Genomic DNA, 26,244 nt, shown 5'->3' with positions numbered 1-26,244 from the left:
CGACTTCCGACTTCTCGATACCCTGTATCGTCTTCCCCCCTTCATCACGAAAGGGTTTTATTGTGGAGTGTCGCTCTCGTTGTCCTCTGGCCCGCCGGCGCCCGCGCTTCCCGGCTTCAAATCGCTAATATGAGCCGTTTTTGTCTTCTTCGTTGTGGCGTGTTCCAAAATACAAATCACCGGCGACGTGAATTTCTTTATTTTGAACGGCCCGTCGAACTTCGGTGCCAGCTTTGCCGCGAAGCCCTCAGCTGCTTTTGATAGGTGGTGCTCCTTGGCCCACACAGTTTCGCCCACCTTCGGTTTCCACGGCCTCCTCCGGAGATTATAGTGGCGCGCCTGATCCTGCGCTGCCTTTTCCATGTTCCTTCGCACCAGTTCGAAGATCTCCTTCAGTTTTCCCGCGTTTTCCGCCGGCGTCTGTGGACATCTGCCCGTTCCGGCCGTCCGTTTATCGAACAATGCATTCGGCAGCCTCGGTTCTCTTCCCTGCGTTATAAATGCCGGCGAGTATCCAGTGGTTTCTGCCACGCTCGTGTTCACCGCCAACTGCAGCTCTGGCCAGTTCTCGTCCCATGTCCTCTGATCGGCCCCCGTGAACTGCGCGATCATCGTCTTCACGGTCCTGTTGGCCCTTTCGGTCGGGTTTTCGTGTGGAGTGTATGGAGCCGTGAGCTGGTGTATTACACCCAGCTCCTCCAAAAACCTCTTGAATGCCATGCTCATGAACTGGACTCCGTTGTCCGTGATTATGACCTTTGACACTGCGTACCTGGCCACTATCCGCTCTCGCACGGCCTTTCGTAGCGTCTCGGTGGTCGCCCTACGCATCGGAACGATCTCGGTCCACTTGGAGAACCTGTCCACCAGGACCAGCAGCATCGAATTGCCGTGCTTTGACCTCGGCAAGGGGCCCACAAAGTCCGCACATACGGTGGCCCACGGTTCTTCCGGCACCTCTGTCAGCATTTTCCCGGCTGCTTGCAGCTGGTTGGGCTTGTATCTCATGCAGCTCTCGCAGTTCCTCACGTATTTCCTGACGTCTCGGTGCATTCCTGGCCAGTGGTACCTGGCTGCCACCCTCGCCATAGTCTTCCGACTTCCCAGGTGTCCCGCCGTCGGCATGTCGTGGTTCTCGGCCATGACGCGCTGTCTCTCCTTGGTTGGTACACACAGCTTCCATGACACCACATCCTCGTGTCCTGCCCGGTGCGGAATGTGCCTATACAATTGGCCGGCCTCCTCCAGGTAGTCCGGGTACTTTTAGGGCTCCTGCTTCATTTTCCTCCGCATCCCATCTATCCACTTGCACTCCTGCTGTTCGTCCGGTTGCCCTTCTTCCTTCGCCGTTATCCTGCGGCTCGTTTCCTGCAGCGGCTGCCTCGATAGGGCGTCCGCGACGATGTTCAGCTGGCCCTTTCTGTACGAAATCTCGAAGTCGTATTGTTGGAGCTCCAATGCCCATCTCGCGATCCTTCCGGACGGGCTCTCGATGCTGTTCAGCCACTTCAGGGCCATGTGATCCGTTATCACTTTGAAATGGTAGCCCTCCAGGTATGGTCTTAATTTCCTGACAGCCCACACTATTGCTAAACACTCCTTCTCTGTTGCAGAATAATTTTCCTCCGCTCCGTTCAGCGCTCTGCTGGAGTAGGATATCACCCGCTCGCCTTGCTCGGAGTGCTGTGTGAGGATAGCGCCCAGCCCGTAGTCGCTGGCGTCCGTCTGTAGCACGAACGTCCGTGTGAAGTCGGGGCATGCCAGGATCGGGTCGGCGACCAACCTAGTTCTGACGGCCTCGAATGCTTCTTGGTGGGCGTCAGTCCATTCCCATTTTGCTTGTTTCTTGAGGAGTGCGTTCAGTGGTTGTACCAACGTTGCAAAATCCGGTACAAAACGTCTGTACCACGACGCCACTCCTAGATACTGTCGCAGCTCCTTAACGTTTCCCGGGGGCTTTAGATGAGCTATTGCCGCTACCTTCTCCGGATCCGTTCCGATGCCCTGATCCGTCACCCGGTGGCCCAGGTATTGTAGCTCCTTTCGAAAGAACTTGCACTTATCTGCGTTAACTTTCAGGTTTGCCGCCCTCAGCCTCCGGAACACCTCTTTCAGGTTACGCTTGTGCTCTTGTAGTGTCCGTCCGATCACAATTATGTCGTCCTGGTACGCAAATGCGTGTGGCATCATCTCTGGTCCTATCACCTGGTCCAACGTTGGAACGTTGCCGATGCGGAGTGCAGTCCGAACGGCATTACTTTCCATTGGAACAGGCCCTTTCCCGGCACCGTAAATGCCGTATATTGCCGACTTGCTGCTGCCAACGGAATCTGCCAGTACCCGTCCTTCAAATCCAGACTGCTTATGTATTTCGCCTCCCTTAGCTGATCCAGAATGTAGTTGATCATTGGCATCGGGTATGCATCCTTCACGGACTTTGCGTTTATTTGGCGGAAATCCACACACAAGCGCCACTGACCCGTCTTCTTTTTCACCATCACTATGGGAGAGCTGTACGGGCTCCTAGACGGCTCGATGCACCCCTTTTGTAGCAACTCGTCGACCTTGGCGTTGATCTCCACCTGCATCTGTGCACCGCCACCGTTGACGTCCCTTGGACTCCTCCCAATTCTGCTAGCTTTGCCTTCAGGAAGCCGTCTATATCTTCCTCCGCAAAGTCGGTCGTCCTTTCCACGACTGCCACTGACAGCTTCTCGCGTGCATTGCTTCGCACCAGCTGTCCCGCCGGTATCGTTGCGCTCAGACCCGCGCATGCTATCCTGGCTCCAACTTTCGTTAGGAAATCTCATCCCAGTACTAGAGCGTCGATGATGTTGTGGAGGATTAGCAGTTGCATTCTTACGGTCCTCTCTCCCAGTCCTACGTCCACTTCGAGCAGCGATGTGACCTCCTCGAACCGTCCATCAGCCATCCGCACCTCTCTTCTCGTGGCTACGACTTCTCCCACTGCCCGCAACCTGTCCGCCAACTCTTCGCTAATAAAGCTTGCTGTGGCTCCGGTGTCCATCGTGGCCTTAACTTCCATTCCGTCTATGAGCACTGTGGCGGACAGTTGCCTTTCTTCCGCCTTCAGCTTGCCCATTAATTTTGAGGGGCAGCACCTTGCGAACCCTGGTTGCCCCTCTGAGGCTGGGGTCGCGTGGCGTTTCCCAATCTTGGGCAGCATTCTGCGGTCTTCCGGCCGATTCGCCCGCACGACCAGCAAAATGTGATCGGTCGGTTCCGACACTCCCGCATCCAGTGCTCCTGGCTTCCGCACCTATGGCAGGCTTGCGCTGGGTTTAACACAAACCCCCGCCGCGCCGGGTCTGGTCCTCGCCCGTTCGTCTCGTGCCTCGACGGTCTTGTGGGCTCCTCTTGGCACCTTCTGCACACCGTGTGCTGTTCCCCTCTTGGGAAATCCCGCTGGTGGCGCGCTCCTTGGGTCCGCTCTGACTCGAACCGCTCCCTCTGGGAGTCCAGTTCCTCGAATTCGTCGGCCAGGACCATCAGAGCATTCAGGTTTCGGCACTCGTATGGGCGGACAAACATCCGTAGAGCCGGAGTGCTGTTCTCCCTTATCCTCTCCAGGATCTCTTTTTGGGACATCCCCAAGGGCCGCATTAGGGTCTGCATGTCCACCATGTAGTCTTTAAAGCACTCACCATGCCGCTGCTTCCTCTGCCTGACCTGGTCTGCCAGCTTCGTCATGAAGCCTCTGGGCAGGAAGAATTCTTGGAAGCTATGGATGAATTCTGCCCATGTCTCCCAGAATCTGTTGTTGGCGATGAACCACTTTAGGGCCCTGCCCTTCAGCAGTTCCGGCATCGCTCGTGGGATTTGGTTGATATCCAGGCCGTACGTCATTGCTGACCACTCCACCTGTTCCAGGAACTCCAATGGCTTGTCGTGACCGTCGTACCGGAAGCTCCACTCCCGCACCAGTTTCGCCACCTTTGCGTAATCCGGAGGGGCTACCCTTGCGATGTCTCGCCGATCGCGGCTGGGCTCCCGCCTCTCCCTTCTCTCGCGGCTGCTTTCCCGCCGTTCACTCCCGGTTTCCTGCCTTTCGGGTCTGCTCCCGCTGGCCTCCATCATGCTGTGGACATCGAGGCTCTCCACCAGGCCTTCCACACCGGTGACTTTGATTTCCGGGGCCGGTCTCCTTGCGTATTCCCTTTCCAACGCCTCCAGTATGGCGACTGTTTCGGGCTCGTCTGTGGTCTGCTGGATAAATTCGGACAGCGTCCTCCGCATATCCTCGACCAACCCTTCGAGCTTAATGCCTAGTGCGCTTGCTATTGCGGGAAAGTCATCCCTCTTCAGGCTGTATAGCCACGATTTCCCCATCTTCGCCTCTGTTCTTTTGGCCAGGACAATCACGGTTGGGCGCCAGATGTAACGAACTGATTTTCCTGTTTCTGCTCGCTACGAATTGCAACGGCTAGCTCAGAGACTTTGTTTGTTCGACCCACCAGATTTATGATTTGTGTGATTGCCCGACCAAGAAGAAGACAGATTCTCAGATTTAACCACTTTTATTTAGCGTCACTTGCTGAACAGGATTCGGTGATCCTCGCCGCTGGATGCACGTCGTTGCTCCCTCGTCGTCCTTCCGTCGTACGCCTGCGTCGCTGCCGACGGGGATCCGTACCGGCTCGCCTGGGGCTTAGGATGTTATGGGGCAGGGTGTATCGTCCGCGAGCTAAGCTAGCGCTCCACTCCGAACCACCGTGCGACCACTGACTCCACCGTCTCTTCCTGCGTGTGCCAGGCACTTGTTGCCCTCGCCGAAGGGTAGCCTGCGGGCTCGATCGGGGCTTAGGATGTTATGGGGCAGGGTGTATCGTCCGCGAGATAAGCTAGCGCTCCCCTCCGAACCACCGTTGCGACCACTGACTCCACCGTCCCTTTCTGACTACGCTAGGTCCTCGCCGAAGGATAGCCTGCGGGCTCGACCGGGGCTTAGGATGTTATGGGGCAGGGTGTATCGTCCACGAGTTAAGCTAGCGCTTCCCTCCGAACCACCGTTGCGACCACTGACTCGCTAGGTCCTTGTGTTTGCTCGTCCTTCGCTGATCTTCACGTGCGGCGATCCACTCTGGATGCCCGCTTGACGCACTTGTGTTCCCGTCGTTTCACTGTCACTCGGTATCGACTCTTCGCGTACTTCTTAGCTTTCCGTATGGCTGTATGGCCCTCGCGTACTTCTTCTTGACTGTATGGCTGTATGGCCCTCGCGTACTTCTTCTTGACTGTCCCGAGCTGCGCCGGCGCCGTCCCTTATATCGACTGCGGGAATCCCTTTATTTCCCCTTTTGCACACGGCTCGCTCGGGTACAAGGTCCAAACATGTCCCGTTAGTTCACGGTGCGTCCTCTTTGTGCCTGTCCAAAGTCCGCACCGTTACCGTATGACCTCTACGCCCTTGGCGGGTTCGAGTCCAAGGGCCAGCGCGGTACCGTTAATTCACGGTCTCTCCGCTTTGCCGGGGTCCAAGGTCCATTATTTACCGTTCGACCTGACCGCCCTTGGCTCCTCTCGCATTCCAGCCGTCTTCGCTGTTGCTACGCCGATCTCCTGCACCCGGATTTGTGGGGAGTTTTAAGACTCCTCACACGGTGCCAATCCGTAGGTAACCGTCAGCAGGCGAAAATGAAGCAGAGGTTCATTCTCAGTCTTGCGCCAAACAATGCGCTGAAAATTGGTGTGTGGCTTAAAGATTTTAATGCCTCGAAACATCTTTTCGTCATCTGCGCATAAAACATATTGGTGCTGCCGGAAGCGTAGACAAACGCCAAGAAGATCGCGTTGAATCGGTGGACCAATATGTAGTCTGTCATTGAGCGATACTCCAGAGCTGTCCTTTCCTGATCCATCAAAAACTACACGACATTTGGTAGTCAGACTGTCCAGTTTGATGACAGCGTGGTGCGGCAAATAGAAGCAGGTGTCTGGGGACTCCTCAACCTGAGCCGAGGTCAGTTGTTCCATATGTCCACGTTGCAAGTAGTCGTCCAGGAAAGCTTCGTACTGCTGCTTCAATTCTGGATACCGACGAAATTTGCGTTCCAGCGAGAGGAAGCGATTGATGGCCTGTGGCAAGGTCGAATCAATAGGCGGTGCCTTTTCCTTGAAGGGATACTCGACGACGTACACCCCGTCCGTCGAGCGCTTGTGTGTGGCAGGAAAATGACGCTCTGTGGGATCGCTGGCGTCCAGGAGAGCCTGGTTAGGCTGAATGCTGTCCATCTCCATGAATGAACGAACCATTGTGTCTAGGTCCGCGTGATGAGTAACCGCAGAAGTAGGGTGATCATCGAATGCAGAGTAAGAGCCTGCAAGAATCCAACCAAATACAGTATTGAGAGCGATAGGAAAGTCGTTACCAAAGTGTTTCCGATCTCCTGTGTATAGAGACCAAAGTTGATCCGATCCAACAATGACATCGATTGTGCAGAACGTTGGGTCTGCCAAAGGAAGCTCGCAGATTTGCCTTCACGTAGAGGATGAGGTGTCAATAACTTGGGCAGGAAGTGATGACGTCAGCGAGTTGAGAATGAACGAGACCAATTCGACAGTTTGGCCCGAATGACGAGAGCGCAGCTTGATATGTGCGCGTCCTCGGGTAACGCCCGCGCTGTTGGCGGCGAGACCGAGAATAGACCGACGCCTATTCGCTGAACAAATGATTCCGATGCCAAGGTTATTGTAGATCCAGTGTCCAGGAGCAGCCTGCAGGTTGTAGTGTTTCCCCAGGCGTCGATGACGTCAGCAAGGATGGTTGGCAACAGAGTCTGAGAACCAGCCGCCGGAATATTCTCCAGAGTATGATGCGTAAAGTTGTTTTCCGCGGGAGTCTCGCTTCCCAAGCGATGACCTTCTCAAGCTAGCGGTTGATTGTGGCCAATTGTAGATCCCGCATGTGACACTGCTGGTCAATCGCGGCTGTCAACACTTGCTGTGTCAATGTTGTTGCCATTTTGAATTGGCTGCGACGAGCCATGAACCAAAGTATGATGCTTGCGGCGGCAGATCCGACAAGTATGCCTCGATGTACAGTTGCCCACCATATGAGCCGGGCTGAGGCAATTGAAACAGAGCTTTCTTGATTTGAGGAAGTCTCGGCGAGATGCAATTTCGAGTGCGATGAATTGAGGACACTTAAACAGTTGGTGATTCTGCTGGCACGATGTGTACTTCGGCTCTTCCCGTCTTGGATGCGTGTCTGCGTGGTGCGTTGTAGCTGCGCGTCGAGCTTGGGTTGATCGAGTTAAGTTAAAAGCCTCCAACGTATCGCAGCGTGATGTGAGAAATTTCAGGAATCGGTTGATGGTCACACCTTTTTCCTCGGATTCTGCGCACTGAGCCCAGGCTTGGCGGGTATCGCTATCTAATTTTGAAAGTAAAATGAAAATTAGCCAGGGATCCCTCTCTTCGCAATTAAGAGCTCGTAGACCACGAATAACTTCGTCTGCACCATCGGCAATTTTCCGCACTATGCCGATATTTGAATTTATAGCACTCGGAAGGCTCATGAAACTGTTTAAGAACGATCGAATAATTAGCGATTGTTTGTTATATCGCTGTTCCAGCCGATCCCATGCTTCCCGATAGTTGTCATTAGTAACTGGAATATGTTTAACTAATGCAAGCGCGTCTCCGGCAAGGTACGATTTTAAATAATGAAATCGTTGGCAATCCGTCAGGCTCGAATTGGAAGCAATCGATCCAATAAACATGTCCGAAAAATGTTTCCAGTCCTCATAATTTCCAGAAAAAGTCGAAGTTTAATTCGCTCGAACTGAACATCGACATGACTTCTCTGGGATGTGTCTGCGGCTTGAACTGTGGCATCAACACTGTTTGTGGTGACATCCTGTCTCAACTCCTCCAAACTATTGCTGAGAATAGCGTGTGTAGCATAATGTTTGTCCTCATATGCGTCAAAATCCTCGTCAGGGTTCTCCCAATCGGCTTCCGATTTAAATGCATACAGCTCTTCCGAGAGCCGTACGAACCGCAAATAATTTTCCTGTAGTTGCGCCAGGCGGACAACTATTGTTTGCACTGAATGAATGTCATCAACAAATTTTAAGGCATTATTATGTGCACGAGTAATTTGGCTTTTGCAGAAGCCCCGTTGTTGAATCACACTCCGCATGGTGGTCGAAAGAAGGGAACGATTCTATACGATGTAGGAATCTATAGATCACCGTTTGCCAAAAGGCCAATAATCAAAATCAAATGCCCGAAAGAAACGCAGTTCCGGTAATCCGGCTCTCGAAGGACCAATTTTTTATGTTCATAAATAAACCCGCCAGTGTTACTGTTTAGTTTGATTTATTGGTTAATTTCCGACACTTAATATTAATTAGTTCGACACCGATGCGTACGTTTGCTTGCAGATCAAAAATGTGACTAACTTAAGCTTTGGCTGTACTCACGCCATACGATTAAAGTAGCATAAGACGTAAACAAGTTACAGTTAGAAGGGAGTTAGAAGTTTGGAAAAGTACTGGGCAAGCTCGCGGACAATTACAGCGGTGCGATGCTTTCATTGATTCCGCTGATAAGCTCCGCTGAAGCTGCAGACAAATGATAATGTAAACAAAGATAAAGGGTGACTTGTTCGCGCATACAGGGTGTCTCGTTCCCAAACAGTTACTTTTGTGTATACTCTTTCCTGATTCTGTTACAACTGTAGTATTCTTGTTAACTTTAACTATTTCTTTTTTATATCTTGCTGATAATTTAGAACCAAGTCATGTGTTTATCTTAACATAAATTTCGTCACCTACGTTGTAGTGTTTTAATGCGTTACGTTTCTGGTTATGATATTCGAGGTCCTTTTTCTGTTTGCCTATTAGTCTGTCTATGTTGTCAAGTCTGGTTTGTTCGTAGGCTTCGGGATTAGTTGATACTGTTCTACCAAAGAACACTTCAAGTGGTATTTTCTTTGTTACAGAATGAATAGTGTAGTTATATTCGTACACTACTCTTTCTAGTAATTCTGGAAAGTTTCTGTGGGTTTCATCTTTCTTGATACATCTCATTATTTCAGAGAGTGTCGAATGGAATCTTTCGACCTGGCCGTTTACAGTGCTTTTGTGGGGTGGTGCTTGAAAAATATCTATATTGAGTTGGTCTTTGAGCATAAAAGTTATGAAATGTGAATTTAAAGACTTTTCGTTGTCCATGACAACATATTTGGGGACGCCATAGTAGAAAATAATCTCTCTTAGAGGGTTTCTTATGTCTTCTATTGCTTTGGACTTTATTATTTTGGCCTGCGCTAAGTTGGAGAACTTATCTATGGCTGTTAGAACTAATTTCTTTTCTGTAGAATAGATATGGATGTGGATAATTTGTCCGGGGTATTCCGGAATAGGAGTTTGCTCTAAAACGGGGTTAGTCGGATGTCTATCGTATTTTTCTTCCTTGCAAACTTTGCATTGTTTTACCAATTTTTTTATTGTACCCGTTACTCGTAGAGTAAAAGGGTATACTAGATTCGTTGAAAAGTATGTAACAGGCAGAAGGAAGCGTTTCCGACCATATAAAGTATATATATTCTTGATCAGGATCAGTAGCCGAGTCGATCTGGCCATGTCCGTCTGTCCGTCCGTCTGTCCGTCTGTCCGTATGAACGTCGAGATCTCAGGAACCACAAAAGCTAGAAAGTTGAGATTAAACATACAGACTCCAGAGACATAGACGCAGCGCAAGTTTGTTGATTCATGCTGCCACGCCCACTCTAACGCCCACAAACCGCATAAAGCTGCCACGCCCACACTTTTGAAATATGTTTTAATATTTTTTCATTTTTGTATTAGACTTGTAAATTTCTATCGATTTGCCAAAAAACTTTTTGCCACGCCCACTCTAACGCCCACAAACCGCCAAAAACTGTCAGTGTTGAAGACTCTCCTTCGCACTTACACTAGCTGAGTAACGGGTATCAGATAGTCGGGAACCTCGACTATAGCGTTCTCTCTTGTTTTTTTCTTCATTTGGGGAAAGGAAAATTTTTCCGACAATTGAGTTTTATTTTCCGTAGCATTTCTATGGGCTCTATTGTGGACTTTAAGTATCTCCTCTTCTTGCTCTGATTCATTAGTGAGGTCGGTAACTTAACTTTGAGTAAAACGAATTTTAACTTTACTAAAGTTATCTGGGTATATTGATTGTATTTTCCCCATGATATCTTCAGAAGTTTGTATTCCGTTAATAACGGATGGGTTACGGTATTTCCGAAGTATTAGTAAAGGTTCGTCCAGTTCGTATGTTTGTAAGTATATGTCATGTCTATGAAACGTAGGGAAAGGTATGCTAAATTTATAGTCGTGGTTTGCTTTATGGATGAAGATTTGATTTTTAAAAGCGTTAATGGGTACTTCTATACTAGGGATGAGGTTATGGCTTGAACTCTCGTCTCTATGTTGAGTGGATACTGAGTTTATCTGACCTAAATTTGAAATGAGACAATGCATCTGCTTCTACATTGTCTTTTCCTGGTTTGTAGAGTAACTCGTAGTCGTATTCTTCTAAGTGAGATTTCCATCTTTTAATTCTAGCGTTGCCATTCCAACTACTCAATGAATGTGTAAGCGGTTGGTGGTCAGTGAATATTTTCACTTTGGCTTTACCGTATAGATAGTTGCGTAACGCTTTTAGGCCCCATATAATGGCAAACATCTCTTTCTCGTTAGCTGCATAATTTTCATCAGCTTTGGAGAGGGTTCGTGAGATGAATGAGATAGGTTGACTGTTCTGTGAGAGAACTGCACCAATGGCATAGTTTGATGCATCGGTGGTGAGGTGGAATTCTTTTTTAAAATCGGGGTATTTAAGTATCACACCTTGTGATATTAATGAATTTTTTAGTTTCTTAAATGCGTTTTTGGCTTCTTGGTTGAAGCTTATTGCTTTAGTTAATGCTGCTTTCTTGCTTACGTGTCCATCTTCACCTCTTAACAGTATGGTGAGTGGTTTAGCAAGTTTTGCGTAATCCCTTATAGTCACTTATAGTCTCCTATAGTATCCTGAGAAGCCTAAAAATGATCTGAGTTCTCTTATTGTCCTTGGGGTAGGAAAATTAGCTATTGCCGAAACTTTGTCAGGGTTGGTTTCAAAACCTTTATCGGATATTACGAAACCTAGAAATTCAACTTTGCACTTGAGAAATTCGCATTTATCAAGTTGACATTTAATATGGGCTCTATATAGGGTATCGAATATGGTATTCAAGTTTTCAAGATGAGATTTTTCGTCTTGGCTAAAAACAACTATATCATCAATATAGATATAACAAATTTTCCCTATATGTTCACGTAGTATATCGTCTAGTGCTCGTTGGAAAATGGATGGAGCATTTTTAAGACCGAAGGGAAGGCGTGTGAACTCATATTTGGCATTATTTATAGCGAAAGCGGTTTTCTCTATATCTGAGGACTTTAGTTTTATTTGATGAAATCCGCTTTTTAAGTCGAGAACGGAAAAAAGTTGGTTGTTGCAATTGGGCAAGCACTTCATTTATCTCGGGGATAGGGTATTTATCAGTTATTGTTACTTTGTTTAATTTCCTATAATCTATTACCATTCGGTATTTCTTTTCGTTTGAAGCGTCGAACTTCTTGGGAACAATCCACACAGGTGAATTGTACGGGGAACCAGATGGTCGTATTATACCATTTGCCAATAGGTCTGAAATCTGTTTATTAACCTCGTCTTTTAGAGACATGGGATATTGGTAAAATTTAGAATATACAGGTGTTTCATTGTTCGTACGTATTTCTGCTGTCACGTTAGTAGTGTACGTACATTTTTTCGTCTGGTTTTGAGAATAAGTTGGGAAAATTTTTTAATAAATATTCTAAATTATTTTTTTGTTGATCGGACAAATGGGCTGTACGGGGGCAATTATTGTTTATTGAGTCATATTTTTTTTCTTTAATAATTACTTTTACGTTGTCCTTAATGAACATATAATTTGAATGTGTGTGAATTACTGCTTTAAGTTCTTTTAAAGTGTCGTTGCCCAGAATGGCATCGAAAGATTTTAATGTCGGCATCATACCTCCAACTGTAACGGCATGAAACGGTTTCTCGATTGGAGCGGGATTACTAATTAAACTAGGCTTAATATAGTTTCTTTTAGATCCCGTATCAATAAGTATTCTCTAAACTTCTCCTCCTACGTTCACCTCAAAATAAGGTAAGGAGGAGGAATTTACTCTAAAAAATGCAGATCGGCGTATTGTTCTTGTCCTACATCGGTCCCGTAACAGTACTCGTATTGTTCTTGGTATTCGTCTAACGTTTGTCCATATTCGTTTAAGTCTGTTTGGCTGTACGCTAAATGTTCATATTCTGTTTGTTCGTTTTCTGTGTTCTAGTCATTGCTACTAGAAGTGGTAGTGTCATTATTTTGTTCATTACTTTCTATATTGAAAGTACTGTAACGAACTGTTTTTCTTATTTCGGCTCGCTACGAAATGCAACGGCTAGCTCAGAGATTTTGTTTGTTCGTCCCACCAAATTTATGATTTGTGTGATTGCCCGACCAAGAAGAAGACAGATTCTCAGATTTAAACCCCTTTTATTTAGCGTCACTTGCTGAACAGGATTCGGTGATTCTCGCCGCTGGATGCACGTCGTTGCTCCCTCGTCGTCCTTCCGTCGTACGCCTGCGTCGCTGCCGACGGGGATCCGTACCGGCTCGCCTGGGGCTTAGGATGTTATGGGGCAGGGTGTATCGTCCGCGAGCTAAGCTAGCGCTCCACTCCGAACCACCGTGCGACCACTGACTCCACCGTCCCTTCCTGCGTGTGCCAGGCACTTGTTGCCCTCGCCGAAGGATAACCTGCGGGCTCGACCGGGGCTTAGGATGTTATGGGGCAGGGTGTATCGTCCGCGAGTTAAGCTAGCGCTTCCCTCCAAACCAACGTTGCGACCACTGACTCCACCGTCCCTTTCTGACCACGCTAGGTCCTTGTGTTCCTTGTGATCTTCACGTGCGGCGATCCACTCTGGATGCCCGCTTGACGCACTTGTGTTCCCGTCGTTTCACTGTCACTCGGTATCGACTCTTCGCGTAATCCTTAGCTTTTCGTATGGCTGTATGGCCCTTCGCGTACTTCTTCTCGACTGTATGGCTGTATGGCCCTCGCGTACTTCTTCTTGACTGTCTGACTGTAAGGCCCTCGCGTACTTCTTCTTGACTGTCCCGAGCTGCGCCGGCGCCGTCCCTTATATCGGGTGCGGGAATCCCGTTATTTCCCCTTTTGCACACGGCTCGCTCGGGTCCAAGGTCCAAACATGTCCCGTTAGTTCACGGTGCGTCCTCTTTGTGCCTGTCCAAAGTCCGCACCGTTACCGTATGACCTCTACGCCCTTGGTGGGTTCGAGTCCAAGGTCCAGCGCGGTACCGTTAATTCACTCTTGACTTGGCATCTTGAACCTCCTTGCGCCTTCCTGATCGCAGCCTTACGTCTCAGCCTATTCGAGCATCTCGACGTGGCATCTTGATCCTCAACGTTCCATTCTCCTCACGTCGACCTGCCTCCTTGATCTCTGCCCGGCAGCCTCAGCCTAGTAGACCCTGTCGTTCGACGTCTCGACTCGGCATCATGATCTTTGCGCCCTTCTCCAGCCTCCTGTATCTGTTGCCGTCCGCTTCTTGTCACCAGCTCCGCATTTAAACTTCCCGCCTCTTCATCGCTTCACATCCCTGGCAACTCCACCGATACTCACCATGATCGACTTATCGATGTTGGCGACCGGCGTTGCCACCTCCGATTCCTACCGATGTTGTCCCATCGCAGATTGCGCGATCGAGTTATCGATATTGGCGACCGGCGTTGCCACTTCCTGTTCCGATATTCCGATGTCGTGCCGATTGCTGCCAATAGTGTGGCAGCGTGTTGAAAATCAATATAATATCCAGTATTTTTGTTCCCTATCGATCGACCGCTATTATCGTAGCGCCCCCATCCCGATTTTCTCCAGTCACGTGGATTTCGGAGTTGCAGCTCAATGGAGGTAAGTTACGGAATTTAGTGTAAAAACCGCCATATTTACTCATCCTCTCTTTTTATTTTTACTGTGAGCAACGTGTGCCCTTACCCTCCCCTGACCCACAACTCTCTATTTGTCGTTTTCGCTTTTTGTGTTTATTGAGGCACATATACTTGAATGTCCCCGCCGCGACGCACCTTCAGCCGGAACCGCTGGCCGTCCAGCACGAACAGCTTGGCCCAGCGGTCCTTGTGGCTTCTGCCCGCCTGGGCCTCGGCCTCCTCGACCACTCTGGGTGGCCACTCCGCGCGCTCGAGTTCCTTCCATGGCTTCCCGCACAGCGCCTGCTGCCTGCGGAGGCAGGGTCGCTGCGGTGGCTGTCTTGCCTCGGGGCACGACTCCTGCCGCGCGAGCTTCGGTGGTGGTGGTGCGGGCCACACCCACGGACCCTTCTCCGGGTTCTCTCCCGCGTCTCCGACCTCTACCCGTGCGCGAACTTGCGGGTCGCGCGCTCGCTTCTCCACCGGCTCCATCCGACCGCGCCCACCTCCTCCCACACGCGGGCCTCCGGCGTGTCCTCCGGCGGTGCGGGCCATGTCCAGGTCACCGTTTGCTGGTGCCACCGGCGGCCGCCCAGGCCGATTGTGCGCAGCGTCTGCGCGACGTGCGCCTGGTCCACTTCCCAGGACTGCTGCCGCTCGCACCGGGGTGCGTGGGGTGGCGGCGTCGGCGTGCGCGGCGGCGGCGGCGGCGTCGGTGGTGCTGGCGGCGGTGTTTTCGTGCGTGGTGGCGGTGGTGGCTGCGGCTGCGCCGGTGGCGGCGTCGGCGGCAACGGCGGCTGCGGTTGCGGCCGCGGCGTCGGTGGCTGCGGCATCTCCGGGTGCTGCGGCTCCGGTGTCGGCAGCTGCGGCTGCTCCTGCTGCGTCGGCGGCTGTGACTGCGCCGGTGGCGGCAGCGGCGGCTGCGGCGTCGGTGGCTGCGGCATCCCTGGGTGCTGCGGCTCCGGCGTCGGCGGCTGCTCCTGCTGCTGCTGCGTTGGTGGTGGCGGTGGCGGGGGCGATGGCTGCGACGGCGGCGGGGGGGTCGGGGGCCGCGGGGGCTGCCGCGGTGGCAACGACGACGGTGAGTGGGGCACCCACAGTGCCTCCTCCTCCTCTTGCCACTCCGATAGGCGTTTTTCCCACGCGGCCTTGGCGGCGGCTGCCTTCCGCTCCACCACCATCCGCTCGAACCGCCGCAGCGTGGCGATCCGTGCGTCCGCGAACTCGCGCATCTCCCGCGGGTCCTTCGACGGCATCGCCTCTCCAAGCCGAATCCGAGCGTGGCCCTGCGTCGCCCGGCGCACGCTGCGGTAGGCCATCCTCGCCTTCGCGCTCCGGCCTCCTTCGTCCTCCTCCGAGGATACCACCGGGGTGACGGTCTCACCCCCGTCGTCCTCCTCGCTCTCCGAAGAGAGGGACACATAATCCACGGGTTCTTCGTGGATCGCCTCCATCGCCTCGTCCTCCGACAGCTCCGCGTCGGGCACCTCCTCCGTGTCCTCCTGGACCGGGGATGGGGATCGCGACAGCAAAGGTGACGCCAGAAGCTGGAGGTAGGACTCGGAGTCCGCCCTCCATATCGCTCCGGGCTGTTCCCCGGTGCCGGTCACCCTCACCTCCCGGTTGTTCTGTGCGTTGCTGCTCATCTCGTGCCGACTTGATCTTAAAAGAAAGCCTCTAGCTTTCCCCGCCGCGACGAAACCTCGGTTTTCGATTTACTCCTTTCCGCCGTTATTCCGCGGGGCCTGTACCGGTAACGGGATTCTCCTCCGTGCACCTGCCTCCTACGGAATTCGCAATTGTGTGCGTTAGCCGTTAACGGTTTTCCGGCTGTGTACCCTCCCTGTCCCGCTCTCGCGCTCCAACGGGCCTTTTGTGTGTGTGTGTGTGTGTGTGTGAGTGATTAACTGCGACTTCCGACTTCTCGATACCCTGTATCGTCTTCCCCCCTTCATCGCGAAAGGGTTTTATTGTGGTGTGTCGCTCTCGTTGTCCTCTGGCCCGCCGGCGCCCGCGCTTCCCGGCTTCAAATCGCTAATATGAGCCGTTTTTGTCTTCTTCGTTGTGGCGTGTTCCAAAATACAAATCACCGGCGACGTGAATTTCTTTATTTTGAACGGCCCGTCGAACTTCGGTGCCAGCTTTGCCGCGAAGCCCTCAGCTGCTTTTGATAGGTGGTGCTCCTTGGCCCACACAGTTTCGCCAACCTTGGGTTTCCACGGCCTCCTCCGGAGATTATAGTGGCGCGCCTGATCCTGCGCTGCCTTTTCCATGTTCCTTCGCACCAGTTTGAAGATCTCCTTCAATTTTTCCGCGTTTTCCGCCGGCGTCTGTGGACATCTGCCCGTTCCGGCCGTCTGTTCGTCGAACAACGCATTCGGCAGCCTCGGTTCTCTTCCCTGCGTTATAAATGCCGGCGAGTATCCAGTGGTTTCTGCCACGCTCGTGTTCACCGCCAACTGCAGCTCTGGCCAGTTCTCGTCCCATGTCCTCTGATCGGCCCCCGTGAACTGCGCGATCATCGTCTTCACGGTCCTGTTGGCCCTTTCGGTCGGGTTTTCTTGTGGAGTGTATGGAGCCGTGAGCTGGTGTTTTACACCCAGCTCCTCCAAAAACCTCTTGAATGCCCTGCTCGTTAACTGGACTCCGTTTGTGACGTTCAGCCGTGCCTCGGGTAGTCAGGGCTGGCCAGGGTCGTCCAGGAAATTTCTTTCTTTCAGGACAGTGGTGCTAGAGAGGAATTCCCGACCCGAGTCCCAGTGATAATGCGCAGAGTTTACCTTAACTAGGCTTAAATATAGACGCAGTTTATTCATTCAATTTCTGGGTCACAATAATTATATATAAAAACTGTACGGGCTCCCTCGGCCTAGGTTCCGGCTTCCGCAGCGAGGCTCTTCGTACCTCGCGTCTTCGTCCGGGGACGCGGTCTTTCCTACGCGGCCGCTCCGAATTTCGTCGAGTACCCTTGAATCAACGTAAGCCTATGTTGTGGGACCCAGAAGTCAGCGTAGAGAATTATACGTAGGACCCTGAAGTCAGCGTAGAGAATTATACGGTCCCTGAAGTCAGCGTAGAGAAGTATACGGACCCTTAAGTCAGCGTAGAGAATTATATGTCGGACCCTTAAGTCAGCGTAGAGAATTATATGTAGGACCCTTAAGTCAGCATAGAGAAGTATACGGACCCTTAAGTCAGCGTAGAGAACTATATGTCGGACCCTTAAGTCAGCGTAGAGAATTATATGTAGGACCCTTAAGTCAGCATAGAGAATTATATGTAGGACCCTTAAGTCAGCATAGAGAATTATATGTAGGACCCTTAAGTCAGCACAGAGAATTATACGGACCCTTAAGTCAGCGTAGATACGTAATTCGGACCCTTAAGTCAGCGTAGATACGTAATTTGGACCCTTAAGTCAGCACAGAGAATTATACGGACCCTTAAGTCAGCGTAGATACGTAATTCGGACCCTTAAGTCAGCACAGAGAATTATACGGACCCTTAAGTCAGCGTAGATACGTAATTCGGACCCTTAAGTCAGCGTAGATACGTAATTTGGACCCTTAAGTCAGCACAGAGAATTATACGGACCCTTAAGTCAGCGTAGATACGTAATTCTGACCCTTAAGTCAGCACAGAGAATTATACGGACCCTTAAGTCAGCGTAGATACGTAATTCGGACCCTTAAGTCAGCACAGAGAATTATACGGACCCTTAAGTCAGCGTAGATACGTAATTCGGACCCTTAAGTCAGCACAGAGAATTATACGTAGGGGGTTGATCTTACTCTCCAATAGTTACCACTCGTCGATCCTGTCCTGATCCTGCTGCTTTCCCGCTCGCTGGTGACTTCCACCTTGGTCGACTCCGACCACTGACTGCCTATTCTGAGGCCAGCCGCCCGCTTTATATAGCCCGTGGCTTAGTGTGCCCGTATGTCCGTATGCTCGAATTGCCCGACTTAGTGTGGCCGGGTTTCGGGATTAGTGTGCCCCTCTAGTTATTTGGGCGCGCTTGCGCGCCTTGTTTGAATCTGGCCTTGTTTATGATTATGTTATGGTTTTATCTATTATGTATTATGCCTTATTTATTATGTTTTATTTATTATGTCTCATGTATTCGGTATTATTTATTATTTATTATGTATTATTTATTATGACTTGTTTATTATGAATTATTTATAATGAATTATGTTATTGTATTGAATTATTTAGTATGTATTATGAAGTATTTATTATGTTTTATTTATTGTTTGTTATTTATTATTATTATTATTATTTATTATTGTGCGCGGCCGCGTCACACTCCCCCCTCCTTTGGGAAGTGACGCTTCACCGTCACATAATTTCCCCGGATGGATGTGATGCGCCAATATCTTTCTCCGTCTTTTTGGATCCATCGCCGTTGGGTCCTTTTTGGCTTGTTCGCCAGGTTCGCCCTTATCTTCGCCAGTATTTCCTCCGATAACCCGGCTCCGGTTGGCACTGTCCACCCCAACTCGTTGGTGGTCTCTGTGTGGAGCTCCAGGATATCTCTGTCCGGCGACGCTGATTCCACGGCTCTCGTCTTTTCGGCCCTCCGGGTTGGCGGAGTGCCCGCTGCCACCCTGCTCATGCCTGTCGTCGGTGTACGGGTCTGTGCTTGCTGATTCAGCGCCCGCCGTTCGCCTGGCTCCCGGCTTCTCCTCGGGTGTTCCCCTCCAGCCCTCGGGAGGTGCGCCACTCTGGTCCGGCCCATTCGGACGTTTCCCGTCATCGCCTGGGCCCTTCCTTCCTGGCTCATCTCCCTCGGGTCTGCTCCGCCAGTGGTTCCCGTTGGGTGGTTGGTCACCCCGCTCAGGCCCGGTTGGACGATCTCCGTCTGCGTCGGTGCCTTTGCGGGATGATTCGCCCCCTCCGGGCTGGTGGTCCCTTGGGTCCTGAGTGATCGCCTGCGCCGCTTCGGCCTCCCTGGACGGTATCCGTCTGCTTGGGAGTCGCCGCGTCGTGCCTCGTCGGTCGCCGAGGAGGTGCCAATTTCGGTGGCGCCGTCCTTTTCCGGACTGTACCGCAGGCAGGTGGCTCGATCAACTTGGTCCTGCTTGTTGCTGCTGCTGCCTTGGTGAGGTTATCCTTATACCTTTTGACGCTGGTCTCGAACTTATCCATTGCTCAGCCGATCGCCTTCTGTGCCTTCGTACGATCCTGGCTCCGCTTATATAGGCCACCGGAGTTGCCTTAGTGTGCCTGCCTTCACTTCTCCTTTTTCCCTCTTTTTTTAGTGTGCCCGTTGGTGGGCCGTCTTGAGTTCCTTTTTCCCGCTTTCCTGATCTGATGTATCGTTCTCCTGTTCGGACCCTCTATGATGGTTGTCCGTGCTTATGTGTGGTTTGGTGTCTCCGATATATACTCGTTTTGTCTTTCGTGTTTTCGGGTCCTTGACTGACAGTATTACCGGGGACACAAACCCTACCACTTTCCATGGTCCGTCGTATTTTGGGGCTAGCTTTGCGTTGAATTTTTCCGCTGCGTTGGATAAGTGGTGTGTTCTGCACCACACAAGTTCTCCTCTCGATAGTTTCCATTCCCTTTTTCTTAAGTCGCAGTGCCGTCTCTGTTGTTCTGCTGCTTTTTCCATGTGGCCTGCCGCTTCCTTCCTCACGTTTCCTAACCGTTTCCACCTTTCCTCCATGCTTTCCTCTTTCAACCCGGACCCTTCCGTTTTTTTGTCGAACACTGTGTTGGGTATTCGTAGTTTCTTTCCCAGCACTATCTGTGCCGGGCTGTATTTTGTGGACTCCGACGTGCTGCTGTTGAACGCCAGCATTAGTTCTGGTATTTTATCATCCCAGTTTGTCTGGTCCTCGCCTGTTATTTGGGCGATCATTGTTTTTATGGTCCTATTGGTTCTTTCCGTGGGGTTCTCCTGCGGAGTGTAAGGGGCCGTGAATTGCTGTCTTATTCCCCACTCTCCATCTCTTTCTTTGTTTTGCGTCCGGTGAATTGGACTCCATTGTCTGATATCAGTATTTTCGGAGCTCCATACCGTGTCACAATTCTTTCTCGAAAGACCCGTAGGAATGAGTCTGCCGTCGCCTGTCTGATGGCTGCCAGCTCCACCCATTTTGAGAACTTATCCACCATGACGAGTAGTGTCGTGTTCCCATGTTTTGACCGTGGTAACGGTCCTACAAAGTCGACACATACTGTTTCCCAGGGGGCTTCTGCGACCCTGGTCAGCATTTTCCCTGCTGCTTTTTGTTGCTCCACTTTGTACTGCTGGCAACTCTCGCAGCTCCGCACGAACTTCCGCACGTCTTTTGTTAACTGGGGCCAGAAGTACTTGTTTCTTATTCTTCTTGCCGTTTTGAACATTCCCATGTGCCCTGCTTCCGCCTGGCAGTGGTTCTCTGCGAGGATCTGTTGTATCTCCTCTTCAGGCACGCACAGTTTCCATGGGTGTTGGTCCCATCTATCTTTGCTCAGTTTATACAGACGTTTTCCTTCTCTCCGGTATTCTGTGTTTCCTGGGTCCTCCTGTAGCTCCCTATTCTTCCGGTCTATCCAGCTTTCCGTGTTTCTGATCGCCTTTAGTTCCGCCGGTGGGGCTCTAGACAGTGTCTGCTACTACATTTAGTTTCCCTTTCCGATATTGCACCTCGAACTGGTATGGCTGGAGTCCCAGTGCCCATCGTGCTATTCTTCCTGCCGGACTCTTGATCGAGTTTAGCCATCTAAGCGCCATATGGTCCGTAACTACTATGAAGTGGTATTCTTCCAGGTACATCTTAAACTTTCCGATGCCCCAATGGATTGCCAAGCATTCCTTTTCCGTTGCGCTGTAGTTTTGCTCTGCCTTACTCAGTTTCCGGCTGGCAAATGATATGACGTGTTCACCGTCCTCTGTTTCCTGGGTCAGTACGGCTCCGATCCCCACGTCGCTGGCGTCTGTCTGCAACTTGAACTGCCTGCTGAAGTCCGGGCATACCAATACCGGTGCTTTGGTCAGTCTCTCCTTTAGGCTGTCGAAGGATTCCTGGTGGCGTTCGTTCCACTCGAATTTTTTCCCTTTTCGGATTAATTCCTGTAGCGGTCCTGCTTGCTCCGTAAATTTTGGTATAAATCTCCTATACCATGATGCCATCCCGAGAAAGCTGTGTACCTCTTTGGTGGTCTTAGGGGCTGGTAGATCCCTGATTGCTTCCACCTTTTCGGGGTCCGTTCGTATGCCCTGGTCGCTTACTACGTGTCCCAGATATTTTAATTCCTTTTGGAAAAATTTGCACTTGTCTGGGTTGATCCGTAGGTTCGCTCGTTGCAATCTTCTGAATACTTCTTTCAGTTTTGCTAGATGCTCTTCCTTGGTTCGTCCTATCACGATTATATCATCCAAGTACGCGAAGGCGAATGGCTCCATTTCTGGTCCGATGATGTTATCCAGTGCTCTCTGGAACGTTGCTGGCGCTGTGGTTAGTCCAAATGGCATTACTGTCCATTGGAACAATCCTCGCCCTGGTACCGTAAACGCCGTATATTGTCTACTTTTCTCTTCCACTGGGATTTGCCAATAGCCCGACTTCAAGTCGATGGTGCTTATAAACTTGGCCTCCCTCAGTTGGTAGAGGATAAAGTTCATACGTGGCACAGGGTATGCATCCTTTTCTGTCCTATCGTTCAACAGCCTGTAGTCGATGCACATTCTCCATTCGTTATTCTTTTTTCTTACTAATACCACCGGTGCGCTGTATGGACTTCGTGATCGTTCTATTAAGCCCAGGCTGAGTAATTCGTCTACCTGCTCATCAATTATGGCCTGTTGTTTCGGATTTCGTGGATAATACCTCTGTTTAATAAGTTTGTCGTCCTTGAGGTATATCCTGTGCACTGCTGCGCTGCTGACTCCCTCCTTGTTTTCAAATATGCGCTTGTTCTCCTCCAGGAATGTGTCGATTTCCTCTTCGGACGGCTCTCGTAGCGTCGTCGCCTCCCCTTTTTTTTGCCCCTCCTTCCTCCTCTCGTCTTCGACCCCTCGTATCTCCAATTCTAATCCGCCACATCTCAGTGTACTTCCTGCTCTTGCCAGAAAGTCCATCCCTAGTAGGATTCCGCCATCGACGTTCGGTAGGATCATGAATGTTATTTCGAATCTCCGACCCCCGAACTCCACTCTTGCTCCAAATCCTCCGATCGCCTTCCGCCGTGATCCGTCCGCCAGCGATATTTCCGCGTTTATCCTGATCCACTGTCCCTCTCCTCTTAGATCCTGAAACATGTTCCTACTGATCGCGCTTCTCGTTGCTCCGGTGTCTATTATTCCCTTGGCACTCCTACACCCTATTCCAAATTGTGCTACTATTTGGTAGCCGTCGCATCTCATCTCGCCTGTTGCTGGACCTATTCTTCTTGCCTGAGCTGCCAGCTTTACTGGCTCAGGCCTCCTCCGTTTCCCGCATTAGCTCGGCAACACTCCGTTGTCCTGACTCCGTTTCGTCCGCACGCCCAGCAGAACAGCCTTGGTGGGTTGCCGCATGTGCGGGCCGTATGACCGGTTCCTCCGCATCTCATGCATACCTCTGGTCTTAGTGCCTGTGGTCCTGTTTGTTCGGTCTGTGCTCCCGTTTGTTCAATTTCCTCCACTTCCTCGGCTAGCTTAAGGAACTCCGTTAGCGTTGTGAATCCGTTCCTCCTCGTGTACAGTTTTAGCTTGGTCCTGCAGTTCTTGTATACCCAATCCAGCTTTTCAGCTTCTGACAGTTTCGTGAACCTCATGAGCTTCCTCAGGTTCATCGCGTATTCTCTTACTGGCTCGTTCTCTCTCTGTCTCAACTGTGCTATTTGGGTTTTCAACTGCTCCTCGTGCCTCGGTGGTAAGAAGTACTCTAACAGTTCCGTTCTCAATTGAACCCATGAGTCGATCTTTGTTGGTGTCGTGTTCCACCAATCTATGGCGCTTCCCTCCAGTATAAACGGCATTGTTTGGACCAGCTGATCGTGCCGTAGTCCGTATCCGGTGGCCCACTGCTCCATTTTCTCGAGGAATTCCAGCGGGTTTGTCGTCCCTTGGTATCTGATCCCCCAATTCCGCACTCTATCGATTGTTTCCGTTTCCAATTTTCCTTCCATCTTTGTTTCCTTCCCGTCGTCCATCCTTGTGTTTGTCTCTGTTATCACGATCTCTGGATGTCGGGTGGGGCTTTTCTCCTTCTTATACTTTTCCGCCAGCAGTGTCAGCTTCTTTTTTGTCGCTTCTGTGTGGTCTGTCCTCTTCGAAAAAGCAGCCAATGTTCTCCGTAACTCCTCGCTTTTCCCTGACGGATCCAATCCGAATTCACTCGCGTATTCTGCTAGTTCGTGTTTTGTTGCCATATACACCCAACTAGACATCACTCTCCCGGCGTCGGTTTCCTCTAATCACCACTTTAGCCTGTTCGGGCGCCACCTGTGACGTTCAGCCGTGCCTCGGGTAGTCAGGGCACGACTTCAAGTCGATGGTGCTTATAAACTTGGCCTCCCTCAGTTGGTAGAGGATAAAGTTCATACGTGGCACAGGGTATGCATCCTTTTCTGTCCTATCGTTCAACAGCCTGTAGTCGATGCACATTCTCCATTCGTTATTCTTTTTTCTTACTAATACCACCGGTGCGCTGTATGGACTTCGTGATCGTTCTATTAAGCCCAGGCTGAGTAATTCGTCTACCTGCTCATCAATTATGGCCTGTTGTTTCGGATTTCGTGGATAATACCTCTGTTTAATAAGTTTGTCGTCCTTGAGGTATATCCTGTGCACTGCTGCGCTGCTGACTCCCTCCTTGTTTTCAAATATGCGCTTGTTCTCCTCCAGGAATGTGTCGATTTCCTCTTCGGACGGCTCTCGTAGCGTCGTCGCCTCCCCTTTTTTTTGCCCCTCCTTCCTCCTCTCGTCTTCGACCCCTCGTATCTCCAATTCTAATCCGCCACATATCAGTGTACTTCCTGCTCTTGCCAGAAAGTCCATCCCTAGTAGGATTCCGCCATCGACGTTCGGTAGGATCATGAATGTTATTTCGAATCTCCGACCCCCGAACTCCACTCTTGCTCCAAATCCTCCGATCGCCTTCCGCCGTGATCCGTCCGCCAGCGATATTTCCGCGTTTATCCTGATCCACTGTCCCTCTCCTCTTAGATCCTGAAACATGTTCCTACTGATCGCGCTTCTCGTTGCTCCGGTGTCTATTATTCCCTTGGCACTCCTACACCCTATTCCAAATTGTGCTACTATTTGGTAGCCGTCGCATCTCATCTCGCCTGTTGCTGGACCTATTCTTCTTGCCTGAGCTGCCAGCTTTACTGGCTCAGGCCTCCTCCGTTTCCCGCATTAGCTCGGCAACACTCCGTTGTCCTGACTCCGTTTCGTCCGCACGCCCAGCAGAACAGCCTTGGTGGGTTGCCGCATGTGCGGGCCGTATGACCGGTTCCTCCGCATCTCATGCATACCTCTGGTCTTAGTGCCTGTGGTCCTGTTTGTTCGGTCTGTGCTCCCGTTTGTTCAATTTCCTCCACTTCCTCGGCTAGCTTAAGGAACTCCGTTAGCGTTGTGAATCCGTTCCTCCTCGTGTACAGTTTTAGCTTGGTCCTGCAGTTCTTGTATACCCAATCCAGCTTTTCAGCTTCTGACAGTTTCGTGAACCTCATGAGCTTCCTCAGGTTCATCGCGTATTCTCTTACTGGCTCGTTCTCTCTCTGTCTCAACTGTGCTATTTGGGTTTTCAACTGCTCCTCGTGCCTCGGTGGTAAGAAGTACTCTAACAGTTCCGTTCTCAATTGAACCCATGAGTCGATCTTTGTTGGTGTCGTGTTCCACCAATCTATGGCGCTTCCCTCCAGTATAAACGGCATTGTTTGGACCAGCTGATCGTGCCGTAGTCCGTATCCGGTGGCCCACTGCTCCATTTTCTCGAGGAATTCCAGCGGGTTTGTCGTCCCTTGGTATCTGATCCCCCAATTCCGCACTCTATCGATTGTTTCCGTTTCCAATTTTCCTTCCATCTTTGTTTCCTTCCCGTCGTCCATCCTTGTGTTTGTCTCTGTTATCACGATCTCTGGATGTCGGGTGGGGCTTTTCTCCTTCTTATACTTTTCCGCCAGCAGTGTCAGCTTCTTTTTTGTCGCTTCTGTGTGGTCTGTCCTCTTCGAAAAAGCAGCCAATGTTCTCCGTAACTCCTCGCTTTTCCCTGACGGATCCAATCCGAATTCACTCGCGTATTCTGCTAGTTCGTGTTTTGTTGCCATATACACCCAACTAGACATCACTCTCCCGGCGTCGGTTTCCTCTAATCACCACTTTAGCCTGTTCGGGCGCCACCTGTGACGTTCAGCCGTGCCTCGGGTAGTCAGGGCTGGCCAGGGTCGTCCAGGAAATTTCTTTCTTTCAGGACAGTGGTGCTAGAGAGGAATTCCCGACCCGAGTCCCAGTGATAATGCGCAGAGTTTACCTTAACTAGGCTTAAATATAGACGCAGTTTATTCATTCAATTTCTGGGTTACAATAATTATATATAAAAACTGTACGGGCTCCCTCGGCCTAGGTTCCGGCTTCCGCAGCGAGGCTCTTCGTACCTCGCGTCTTCGTCCGGGGACGCGGTCTTTCCTACGCGGCCGCTCCGAATTTCGTCGAGTACCCTTGAATCAACGTAAGCCTATGTTGTGGGACCCAGAAGTCAGCGTAGAGAATTATACGTAGGACCCTGAAGTCAGCGTAGAGAATTATACGGACCCTGAAGTCAGCGTAGAGAAGTATACGGACCCTTAAGTCAGCGTAGAGAATTATATGTCGGACCCTTAAGTCAGCGTAGAGAATTATATGTAGGACCCTTAAGTCAGCATAGAGAAGTATACGGACCCTTAAGTCAGCGTAGAGAATTATATGTCGGACCCTTAAGTCAGCGTAGAGAATTATATGTAGGACCCTTAAGTCAGCATAGAGAATTATATGTAGGACCCTTAAGTCAGCATAGAGAATTATATGTAGGACCCTTAAGTCAGCACAGAGAATTATACGGACCCTTAAGTCAGCGTAGATACGTAATTCGGACCCTTAAGTCAGCGTAGATACGTAATTTGGACCCTTAAGTCAGCACAGAGAATTATACGGACCCTTAAGTCAGCGTAGATACGTAATTCGGACCCTTAAGTCAGCACAGAGAATTATACGGACCCTTAAGTC

General features: G+C 50.7%; 2 protein-coding genes across 2 annotated transcripts; both read right to left on the bottom strand.

Moving 5' to 3' along the window:
- Positions 1 to 14,174: 14,174 nt before the first annotated feature.
- Positions 14,175 to 15,706, bottom strand: LOC122625577 (translation initiation factor IF-2-like). Its single transcript, XM_043805665.1, has 2 exons — positions 14,958 to 15,706; positions 14,175 to 14,781 (listed from the first exon to the last, which is right to left on the bottom strand). The coding sequence occupies exons 1-2, from the start codon at positions 15,704 to 15,706 to the stop codon at positions 14,175 to 14,177; spliced, it is 1,356 nt and encodes a 451-aa protein (XP_043661600.1).
- A 2,657-nt stretch (positions 15,707 to 18,363) lies between these two features.
- On the bottom strand, positions 18,364 to 20,423 carry LOC122625576. Its single transcript, XM_043805664.1, has 3 exons — positions 20,012 to 20,423; positions 19,724 to 19,910; positions 18,364 to 19,105 (listed from the first exon to the last, which is right to left on the bottom strand). Exons 1-3 carry the CDS (start codon positions 20,421 to 20,423, stop codon positions 18,364 to 18,366), a joined length of 1,341 nt encoding a protein of 446 aa, XP_043661599.1.
- Positions 20,424 to 26,244: the final 5,821 nt, after the last annotated feature.

The sequence above is a fragment of the Drosophila teissieri genome, unplaced genomic scaffold (assembly GCF_016746235.2).
Source record: "Drosophila teissieri strain GT53w unplaced genomic scaffold, Prin_Dtei_1.1 Segkk125_quiver_pilon_scaf, whole genome shotgun sequence".
Lineage (NCBI taxonomy): Eukaryota > Metazoa > Arthropoda > Insecta > Diptera > Drosophilidae > Drosophila > Drosophila teissieri.
Note: the sequence above shows the minus strand (reverse complement) of the source record. Positions and strands in the feature narration are given on the sequence as shown.

What these genes read in the sequence shown, in the direction of transcription:
- LOC122625577 (XM_043805665.1), bottom strand. Translation starts at nt 15,706, where the DNA reads ATGAGCAGCAACGCACAGAACAACCGGGAGGTGAGGGTGACCGGCACC. An exon ending in CCGCTGCCGCCACCGGCGCA is followed by an intron (nt 14,782 to 14,957) that starts GTCACAGCCGCC and finishes CACCGCCGCCAG; the next exon opens with CACCACCGACGCCGCCGCCG.
- LOC122625576 (XM_043805664.1), bottom strand. Translation starts at nt 20,423, where the DNA reads ATGGGAATGTTCAAAACGGCAAGAAGAATAAGAAACAAGTACTTCTGG. An exon ending in AACAAAGAAAGAGATGGAGA is followed by an intron (nt 19,911 to 20,011) that starts GTGGGGAATAAG and finishes CCCAAATAACAG; the next exon opens with GCGAGGACCAGACAAACTGG. An exon ending in GAGGAAAGCATGGAGGAAAG is followed by an intron (nt 19,106 to 19,723) that starts GTGGAAACGGTT and finishes CCTGCGGTACAG; the next exon opens with TCCGGAAAAGGACGGCGCCA.